This window comes from Phaethon aethereus (assembly GCF_964289735.1).
Source record: "Phaethon aethereus genome assembly, chromosome: 1".
NCBI lineage: Eukaryota > Metazoa > Chordata > Aves > Phaethontiformes > Phaethontidae > Phaethon > Phaethon aethereus.
In genome coordinates, this window is record NC_138575.1 from 222,655,090 (window position 1) to 222,665,755 (window position 10,666).

General features: G+C 65.4%; 1 protein-coding gene across 1 annotated transcript; it reads right to left on the bottom strand.

Moving 5' to 3' along the window:
* Window positions 1-202: 202 nt before the first annotated feature.
* On the bottom strand, window positions 203-5,037 carry LOC309415760 (erythroblast NAD(P)(+)--arginine ADP-ribosyltransferase-like). Its single transcript, XM_082013368.1, is given in 2 exon segments — window positions 203-3,208; window positions 3,210-5,037. Coding segments are annotated over 2 exon segments (1,212 nt in total). The 5' UTR covers window positions 4,022-5,037; the 3' UTR covers window positions 203-2,808.
* Window positions 5,038-10,666: the final 5,629 nt, after the last annotated feature.

The following is a 10,666-nucleotide window of genomic DNA, read 5'->3' on the forward strand; positions in this document are numbered from 1 at the left end:
CTCTGCAGAGGGATCTGGACAAGCTGGATGGATGGACTGAGGTCAGCTGTATGAGGTTCAATATGGCCAAGTGCTGCGTCCAGCACTTGGGTCACAACAACCCCGTGCAACGCTCCAGGCTTGGGGAGGAGTGGCTGGAGAGCTGCCCAGCGGAAAAGGACCTGGGGGAGCTGGTTGACAGCCGGCTGAACATGATCCGGCAGTGTGCCCAGGTGGCCAAGAAGGCCAATAGCATCCTGGCCTGTATCAGAAATAGTGTGGCCAGGAGGAGTAAGGCAGTGATCGTACCCCTGTACTTGGCACTGGTGAGGCTGCACCTCGAATCCTGTGTTCAGTGTTGGGTCCGTCATGACAAGAAGGACGTTGAGGTGCTGGAGCATGTCCAGAGAAGGGCAACGAACCTGGTGAGGCGTCTGGAGAGCAAGTGTTATGAGGAGTGGCTGAGGGAACTGGGGTTGGTCAGTCTGGAGAAGAGGAGGCTGAGGGGAGACCTCATCGCTCTCTACAAGCGCTGGCTGCCCCATGGCTGAGCCCCGAGCGAAGCCCCGCCTCGGTTCCTGGGGGTTTTTCTCCTTCACCCCTTGGAGCTGGGGGGCTGCGTCGTGGGACACCCTGGGGCCGCCCCCACGCACCCAAGGGCTCCCCCACCCCAGCACAGGTGCTCGGTGCCCGGGGGGCTTCACCCGCACCTCTCTCCCCCACAGCCTGCCGTGCCCCTTGGTGACCCCGCTGGCCCCAAGCCCCCCGCTCGCCAGTGCTGCCAGCACCCCAGGGCAAGGCCGGCTCAGCGCCCACGCGAGGGACACGGGGTGCCCACGGCTGCTTGCCCGCGGGCATGGGGGAGATATGGGGCAGGGTGGGGACACACGGGGTGCAGCGAGGCTGGTCATGGGCGGTCCCCCGATGTGGACGAGCGTGTGGGCACATGGAGATGTGGGGTGCCGCCTTGGGCGCAAGGGGCCAGGGGCACGTCCCGGGGGGGCTGGGGGACACAGTGCGGTGGCGGTTGCGCCCAGCCGGCGGGGCCGGGGCTGAGGGCAGCTCCAGTGAGTCACGGCACTGCCCCCGCCGCCCCCTCAGGCCGCCCCATAAAGCGCTGCTGCCCCAAGTGTCACCGCCCCATGGCACAGCCCCACGTCTGCCGGCCCCACTGTACGTGGGGGCTCCCAGCACCCCGAGCCGGGAGTGCTGCCCGGGCCACCCGCCTGACCTGGCTGCGCCGGCTCTGGACCTCAGGGCTTATTAAAGCACATCAAGGCTGCCCGGTGTCACCTGTGTCCTGGGGATGGGGCCACCCCTGGGTGCAGAGGGCACCCGTGGGGTGAGGAGGGAGGAAGAGGAGGCAGCCCTGGTTGCCTGCGAAGAGCAGGATCCGTTCCTGACCTCCTCCCTGCCCAGCAAGGGGCTGCAGAGCCCCGGACAGCCCTGGTCCTGCCCTGGGGGTGCCTGGCCCCATGGCTGCGCCCTGCCCCGGAGGAGGAGGAGGAAGAGGAGGAGGAGAGTGGGGACCCTGGCGCTCGGGGACCCCTACAGAGCTGGGCCCATCGTGTCCCCCTCTGCACCCGCCCAGCACAGCGCTGCTGAGCCCCATGTGCTGCTCCGTGGGGCAGCCCCCCACCCATCTTGTCCTGGAAGTGTCCTGCTCCCGGGCACTGGGGCTGGGGTGGCTGGTGCCAGCCCCCTTCCTGCTCCCTTGGGCGCTGGGAGGAGATGCTGGGAGGACACCCACGCGAGACCCCTTGAGCAGGACCCGGGGCGTCGGCCGATGTTTTGGGGGATGCTCTGGATGCGAGAGGGCTGGGGATGTGGGGAGGTTGGAGGAGACCCTGCCTGCAGCCTCCCCGAGCTGCCCCCAGCCCAGGGAGCCGCAGGAAGCCCGCAGAGACACCCCGGTTCCACAGCGAGCCTTTATTCCTCCAGGAGCCAGGGGAAGGCGAGTGGCCGGCTAGGCAGGGACACCCCCAAAAGCGGCCCTGCTGCGCCCCTCTGGTCCCCGTCAGTGCCAGCCCCTGTCCCTGGGGCAGCCCCTCACAGACCCCACGCTCAGCTGCACCCAAAAGCCCCATCCACGGCTCTGCCAAAGGCCTCATCCAGGCTCCGCTGCTGCCCCGGCACTGCTGACACGTCCCAGGGCCGGTGGCACCATGGCAGGGCTGAGCTGGGCACAGGCGGCCGCCATGCGGGACCCTGCAGTGGGGCTGTCCCCATAGCCCCAGCCCCTCCTGCTGCTCTGTCCCGTCCCATCGTCTCGGTGAAGCTGGTGGCTCCTATTCCTGGCGCCTTTTCCTCGCCATGGTGCCGTGACTGCGGTGCTGTTGTGGCTCAGGGGCCCCTGGCAGCTGCTGCCAGGGCCACGGCTGCCAGGAGGAGCCCCCCGAGGAGCGGGGGGTCCTGGCGGACGCTCCTGCCTGGGAGTGCCAGAGGGGGGGAGTGAGGGGCAGACAGGGGGCAGGGGGCTCAGCCAGGGTCACCCCCGAGCTGCAGCGGGGGCTCTCGGCTCACCTGCACTGAAGACGCACGGCCGGCTCTTGCATCTCTTCTCTGCCAAAGAAACCAACTCTGTTTGCACGGCTGCTGCACGCTCTGCGCCGCGGCCCAGCTGTGCCATGCTGTGCCGTGCTGTGCTGTGCCGTGCTCTGCTCTGCCATGCCGTGCTCTGCTGTGCTGTGCGTATGACAACATGCCGTGCTGTGCTGTGCCATGCTGTGCCGTGCCAGGCTGTGCCGTGCTGTGCCGTGCCATGCTATGCCATGTTGTGCTGTGCTGCATCATGCCATGCCACACCGTGCTGAGCAGTGCTGTCCTGCATCACACCATGCTGTGCCATACCGTACCGTGCCATGCCGTGTTGTGTTTTGCTGCAGAGGGTCCCCATTGCAAATGCTGGGGGAGAGCGGCTGGGAGACAGGCAAGGACACGCACCTGAAGGCAACCTCCCCCCCATGGCCCTCCCCATGGTCCCAATCCCCACTTCCTGGTGGAGCTGGTGGGACAGGGCCACCCCACGCCCCCCTTCCCCAGCACCCCAATGGAGGGGACGTCACCTTCCACCAACTCGCAGTTGTCGGTGCTGAGCACGGTCTGGGAGCGGAGGTGGATGAAGGCTCTGTCCCCATCGCGGGTGATGTTGGTGACCTCAAAGCTCTCGTAGGGCGGGATGAGGACCTCCTCCTCCTCAGGGAAGAAGGAGAAGTCCCTGATGGAGACAGTAGCAGGTCTCCACTGAGAAGAAGGTGTCCCGGCCGAAGGGCAGGGTGCTCTCGTTCCGGAGGGAGGCGGAGGTGAAGTGGCCGAAGCGGATGGATTGGTGGCGCTGGGCATTGAAGCAGATGCCCCGGACACCCCGGTAGACACGGTGGCAGCGATGGGGCTGGGCGTCCTGCAGGGCACGCAGGGCCTCGCTCAGGAGGAAATGCAGCGCCTTGAAGTGGAAGGCACCCAGGTATTCACCGCGGGAGCGCCCGGCCTCACGCACGGCTGCGTTGAATGCCTGGTGCAGGGGACCCTGCAGGGTGTACGCCAGGAGGGCGACCGCCTGCTCCGGCCGCAGCGCCGGTGACTGGGGCAAGCGTCCCCTCCGGCTCCGCCATTCAGCGGCGGCGAATGTCCACGCCTGAGCGTAGACACTGTTGTTGGCAAACTCGGTGCGGTTGAGGTCTCCCAGCTCCTCCTCCATCATGCGGCTGCAGCCCCGGTACTGGTCGTCGAAGGAGGTGGGGGCCATGTCCAGTGCCACCTCCTTGACGGGGGCGAGGTCTCGCCGGTGCGGGGAGCTGCCGGCGGCCAGCGTCCCGGCCAGCAGCACCAAACGCAGCACCAGATGCTCCATGTCAGGCAGAGGCGCCCCAGGGGAAGCCCCTGGCTGCCGCAGTGCCGTGGGCAGGGAGGCAGCCGGTTCCTCCGCAGGTGGCTGGGGAGGTGGGGGAGCGAGAGCAGGGTCAGCTCCAGGATGGCGGCGGGGCCTGGGAGGGGGCTGCAGAGAGCAGCAGGGCAGGCTGGAGGAATGCACCCACCATTGCATCCCTGGCCAGGGGCACCCCGCTCGGCAAACCTCTCGGCACCGGCCGAGACCCCGATGCCGTTACTCGTGTTAAATGCTGCCGACAGGCGGGCGTCCCCGGCGCCTGGCCCCACGGCCCCCGCAGCCCACAGGACTGCAGCATTCCCCGCTGGGAGCAAACCCCCCAGGATCCCCACAGTGTTACCTGTGCCCCACGGTGGGCGCGGGGTCGGGGTGCTGCTCCCCAACTCCCGTGGCACCCAGCCTCTTGGCGCCTGCCCGCTGCCGGCAGGAGAGGCGAGAAGCGTCCGCTCTTTCTTTTTATAGCAGCCCTGGCCGGGATTGCTCGGGCCTGGATCCAGACCCCACCTCTGTCCTCCTGGTTAATTTTACCGTCCCCTGCCCCAAGCGCCCAGAGCAGCCGCTGCCCCCTCCCGCCGTGCTGCGCGGCTGCGGGGGACGGTCAGGAAACCCCCGTGGGATAAATTGCCTTTGCTATAACCTGGGTGCAGGTGCTGTCCCGCTGGGGGCTCTGCCTTTTCCTGCAGGAGCCGCTGCCAGATCGGGCCCCGCCGACCCGGGACGCAGTGCTTGCACTGACCCCGCACCGTCACGCTGCTGAGGACGGGGCAGGTTGTGGCACGTGTGGCGTGGAGGTGTCAGTGGCGCTGGCGGGGGCATCCACGGCGGGTCAGCCCAAAGACCAAAACCTGGTCTTTTTGTTGCTATGGAGGAAACGAAGCTTCACAGGGAAAAAAAGTTTTAATTTTGGTAAATCAGTTACACGAGGTCTTCTTGGAGGAATGTTACATTTGAACCACATTTTCCTTTCAAAGCCAGCCTTTGAAGCTTGGTCGAGGAAAGAAGCAAACAGATTGATGTCTCCTAGTGCTGTACAGGGAGATCACACTGACTCTGTGGCCACTACACAGAGCGAGACACAAAACCTTCATGTGCGCAGACGGCTCCCAGGCACGATTATAGCCCTACCCGATTGCTCCGTCACGCTTTTCGGTGTGTCTTTTGCTCTTGCTTGAGCAAAGACTCCTACTGGTGGCAAACTACTGTCAACGAGGCCAACGGCTTCGTGCCCTACATTAGGACCCAGATCCCTCCAAGGAATGAAGAGGGGAAAAAGAAAATAATTTGTAGCATTAGGGAGAGAAATACACGGCAATTTTGTTGGGTTACTGGTTGGACTTGATGATCTTAAAGGTCTTTTCCAACTGGAATGATTGTGTGATTCGATGATTCTATGATCCCCGGGGAGCCACTTTTGCTCTGTCCCTGCCGGCAGCTCCAGTGGAGGGTCCTGACCAAGGACTGGCCCGGGCTACAGCCCCGGCTCCCCGACAGCCTTGGGGGTCCAGGGCAATCCCACATGGGTAAGACAGGCGGTCCCTGCTCGACACCTCCATGCTGGCCCTGCGGAGGAGGAGAGGGAAGAGGCCCCGCTGCACCCCTGCCCACGTGGCCCCCAGTGGAACACCAGAATCGGCGGTTGCCGCAGGTGCCCCATGAGCGTGGCTTTCCCTGAGCAAGCTGGGCCCCCATGGAGCTACAGAGTGGGAGCTTCACCAGTGCCACGGAAGAGGAGCTCGACAGCGGTCCCCTGCCCTGGCCGGGGCTGGCCTGGCTGCAGGGCTGAGAGGTCCTGGTCCACAGGTGGTTGCTCTGGGCTGTGAGGAGGACCCTGGGAACTGCCGACCCATCAGCCTCCCCTCTGTGCCTGGGAAGGTCATGGAGCGGATCCTCCCAGAAGCTATGCTGAGGCACATGGAGGGCAGGGAGGTGATTCGAGACAGCCAGCTTGGCTTCACCAAGGGCAAGTCCTGCCTGACCAACCTAGTGGCCTTCTAGGATGGAGTGACCACATGAGTGGACAAGGGAAGAGCTACCTATGTTGTCTGTCTGGACTTCTGGAAGGCCTTTCACAAGGTTCCCCACAACACCCTTCTCTCTAAGCTGGAGAGAGATGGATTTGATGGGTGGACTTTTGGGCAATGGCTCAATGTCCAGATGCAGACTGGTGACGAGCGGTGTCCCTCAGGGGTCCATACTGGGACCAGTACTCTTTAATACCTTCATCAATGACACAGACAGTGGGTTTGCATGGAGAGCACCCTCAGCCACTTTGCAGATGACCCCAAGCTGAGTGGGGTGGTTGGCACGCCTGAGGGATGGGATGCCATCCAGAGGGACCTGGACAAGCTTGAGGAAAGGGCCCCCGTGAACCTCATGAGGTTTAACAAGGCCAAGGGCAGGGTCCTGCACCTGGGTTGGGGCAACCCCCGGTATCAGTACGGGCTGGGGATGAAGGGGTGGAGAGCAGCCCCATGGAGAAGGACTTGACCGTCCTGGTGGATGAAAATCTGGACAGGATCCGGCAATGTGCACTCGCAGCCCAGAAGGCCAACCGTGTCCTGGGCTGCCCCCAATGCCGCGTGTCCAGCAGGGCGAGGGAGGGGATTCTGCCCCTCTGCCCCGCTCTGGGGAGACCCCCCTGCAGTGCTGCGTCCAGCTCTGGAGCCCTCGGCACAGGAGAGACACGGACCTGCTGGAGGAGGGCTGGAGGAGGCCCCAACAATGCTCCAAGGGCTGGAACAGCTCTGCTGGGAGGCCAGGCTGGGAGAGTTGGGATGGCTCAGCCTGGAGCAGAGAAGGCTCCGGGGAGACCTCATGGCTCTCTACAACTGCCTGACAGGGGGTTGTGGCGAGGAGGGGATTGGTCCCCTCTCCCAAGTAACCAGCCATAGGATGAGAGGAAATGGCCTCAAGTTGCGCCAGGGGAGCTTTAGATTGGATATTAGGAAAAATGTCATTCCTGGGAAAGTGGAGCATTACATCACCTCGGCGGGGAGCCCGGGGTAGCCACGTCCCTTAGATTTGGAGCTGGCTTCTGGTGCTGGCAGGTGCTCACCTGCCAGCCGAGAGCCACCCCTGCTGCTCCATCCTCCCAGTGGGCTCTTTCCTGCACCTCGTTCGTGCCGCTGCGGCCCCTGAGCGCAACCCACACTTCCCGGGAGCTTGACCCCCTGCCCCGGGGCTCTCGCCACTGCGGAGGCCCCCTCCTTGCCCTGCGCAGCCTCTGCTCAGCCTTGCCCCGTTCCCCGCACCCCTCCTGTGTCCCCAGGAGCAGCTCTCTGCGAGAGAGTGGGCACGGCGCCCGCCGCCCGGGCGCGGCGCAGGGCTGCATCCTGGCAGATGGTACAGTTTCACTGTAGAGTTGCTGACAGGACTGAGGAAGGGACCGTCTCGGGTTTTCTGGCTCTCCCCGTCTCCTGCCTTTCCTTCCTTGTCCCGAGTCTGATGCCCGCTGCGGGCAGGGCTCCTTGCGTGGCGGCCTGAGCCCGTGCGTCAGCAAGGGGCGACAGCGAGGCTGCCTGCCAAGAGCTGCCCCCAGGCAGCTGGGCCGTGGGGCAGGCGTGGGCTGCGGTGCTCAGCCGGCAGCACTGTCTTTTTGCACCGTGGAGCAGGGGGACACCGTTGATAAGACGGAAAAGCTGTTGGGGAGACTCTCCTGCTCCTCCCAGCACACACCACCGGCACGGGCCTTGCCCGCACCCGTCTTTCTCCCGAGACAGACCAGGCACAGACGCGCACTGGGGGACAATTGATGTCTTTTATGGTCCTGAGCAAGCATTCGCAGTCGAGCGGCGCTGGCAGCACGATGACCTCAGGGCAGCAGGATGCATGGGGCATCGTCCATGCGCCCATCCCTCGCGTGCCTCCCCGTGCCGCTCTCTCCAGACACTGCGCAGTCTCACGGCCAGCCGCCATCTCCGGGGACCCACCGGGGGCTGGCAGCGGGGTGCTGCAGCTCTTGCTGTCCTGTGATGCAGCTGCAGCGGAAAGCCCTGCGCAGAGCCCGCAGAGCCCTCCTGAAGAGGGAGGGTGGCCGTTGCCTTTGAGCCTGGGCGGGCAGCACGAGGGCGGCGATGCCTGTGGGGGGAGGAGAGCTGTAGGTGAGGGGCCGGGTGGGCGACAGACAAGCTGCTGCCTGCCCCGCGCCACCCAGGCCTTTCCCCAGGGAGGGGTGGCCGTGGTGCGGCCAGCCCCCGTGCGCGCAGTGCTGCTGGCCTGGCCTGGCCTGGTTGCCACTCACCAGGCTGGCGCTCAACTTGTGGACATACCTGAGTCATCGTCGTACATGTCCCTGCAGCCGGAGGAGCGCATGGAGGCCGCCTGCATGGGGAGAGCAAAGGCACAGGCAGGGAAGGGAGGAGGTGACACAGGGACCACCAGGAATCTCCCTATCACTCGCACCCTGGGCACTGCGTCTGCCTCTGGCGCCTCGGGGTGCTGAGCGCCAGCCATGTGTGCCTGTCTCGCCTGGTGCCACTGGTACCGCTCCAAGGACGAAGGCACTACATCTTCTTTGTTGTCTGCTGCTGGAGCAAGGTGGGGCGTGCCAGCACGTGCCGGAGGGCTTTGAGGCAGTAATGAAGCCACTGCACCATCCTGCGCTTCTGGGGAGACAGTGGTGGAGCTGCCCTCTCCTTGCTGGTGGCCAGACCGGGGAGAAGCAGTGATTTCTTCGTACTCGTGTGCTGCTGGGACCAGAGGGGCTGTGGTGTCCTCTCCCTGAGGCTCTTCAGCCAGGGGAGACTCAGTGTCCTGCAGTGCTGCAGGTGTTGCAGCCACAGACAGATCTGTGCTTTCTTCCAGGTCCCGCTGTTGCGGCGGCTGCTGCTCAAGTCCCTGGACTGCAAGCACGGCCCTCCTCACGGCCTCCCGCACTATGTACTGGGCCATGGCCTGCAGAGCCTCCTCGTCGGCCATGGGGCCGTGTGGGGCAGGTGCTTGGCTCTCTGCCTCTGCAGCTGCGGCCCACTCGCTGGCAGCTGGTGCTGGTGCATCCTCTTGTGCCGCGGGAGAGAGAGGGACGCCCTGCCCCTCTTCCTCAGGAGCTGCGGCCTGGGCAGAAGCTGCCGGCTCGGCATCCGTGGGACTCGCCGGGGCAGGAGACACGTTCTGCAGGTCTCTGGCTGCCTCTCCTACCACCTCCGGTCCCAAGCTGCTGGGCTGGGCGTGCCCCTCCTGGGGGTGGTCCTGGAAGAGTTCCGGGCCCAAGGGGTTGACCCCAGTGTTGCAGATGGTGACTTCTGCTTGGGACACCTCTGTGCTACTGTCATCTGCCCGCTGCTCCTCCTTGGCAAAGGCCTCCAGCTTCTCCTGTGGCACCTGCAGGACTGCCCCCACTGCTGCCCCTGCCTGCTGTTTGCTGGGGACATGGGCTTCCAGTCGCTCCAGCAGGTCCTGCTTGCTTGTGGTGGCCTCAGGGAGCTGCAGGGGTGTCAGCTCTGGCTGCTGCAAGCTGGAAAATGAGTGGCCCTTGCATAGCTGAAAGAGAGAGAGGGATTTGGAAAGGGCTGTCTCCTCCTGCAATGCTGTACTGCAGGGCGGTGCCACCCAGTGCGCCAGGCTCTGCGTCTGCAAGAGAAGCCGAGGAGAGAGGCTGCGTGACTGCAGCCCTTGCCCCTGCGTCCCCGCTGGGAGAGCTCCTGCAGCCGGGCTCCCCTGCCACCCCCAGGGCAGCGCTCGGCCCCGCAGGCGGCTGCTGCCCTGCTCCCAGAGCCCTCTGAGGAGAGAGCTGGTCCCCGTGTGGCCCATGGCCACTCGCGGGAGCACCCCTGACGTGCCTGGGCATCCTGCTGGGCATGGCACGAGGGGCTGCTCTTGCTACGGGGGCCAGGCCCACCTGTCCCCGCCTGCACTTCCCGCCTGCGCGTTGGGAAGACTTTCGGCCCTGTCTCCCTCAGGCTCCCTACCTGTGCGTGGTGGCTCCCCGCGGCCTGCGAGCTCTCTGGGCAGGGGAGCCGTGGCAGCCTGTCCCCATGGTTGGACGAGGCCAGGCTCTGGCTACCCTGCGGCGCTGCATTTGGCTGCCTGTGGCGTGCCTGCGGGCAGGAGGAGGAGAAGGCACGGGATGGAGGCGGCCGCCTTGGCGCAGCGGCCCCCACAGTGCCAGCGAAGCCCGGCACCAAGGCAGCTCCGTGTGGCCCCGTCCCAGCGCCAGCCTCTCCCTCCTGCCCCGTCCCTCACCTGGCGCCTCTTCTGCAGGCTCGGCAGCCTGGTGTCAGGCTGGGAGCGGGCGTTCGCCTCCTCGTCCATGGGCATCTTTGGCGTCTTCTGCCGCAGACCTTCCACGGGCACCCAGGGGAGATGCTGCCTCCTGAGGGAGGTGCTGTCCTGGGAGTGGGCACCCCAGGGCGCTCGCTCCTTAAATACCCCCCGTCACCGCGGGGACCCATGTCACAATGGCCTCTGGGCACGATGCGGCCCCCTGTCACAGAGCCCTGGCGGTCGCCGTGGAGACGTCCAGGCCCGGGACCGGCAGAGGCAGCTGTAGGCCTGCGCCCCTTGGGCACCTTCCTGCGGGGCTTGTGCTGGGCCAGTGCCACGGCCGCAGGTGCGCGGCCCGCCACGGGCAGGGCCTGGCTGCTGCTGCTTTCCCCCCGAGAGGGAGAGCGCAGCCCCTGCCGGCGTTGCGTGATGTGAGCTGGCTTCTTCTCCTTTGCTTCAGGGCAACGAGCCGCGGCTCTCTCTGCAGGGGGTGTGATGATGTCAGGAGCATGTTATGCCACCCTGTGGGAATTTGGGTGCCTTCTGTTAACGCTGAGCTCTCGGCTGTGTGTGCCAAGTAAAAGGGCTGCAGGAAGAGGC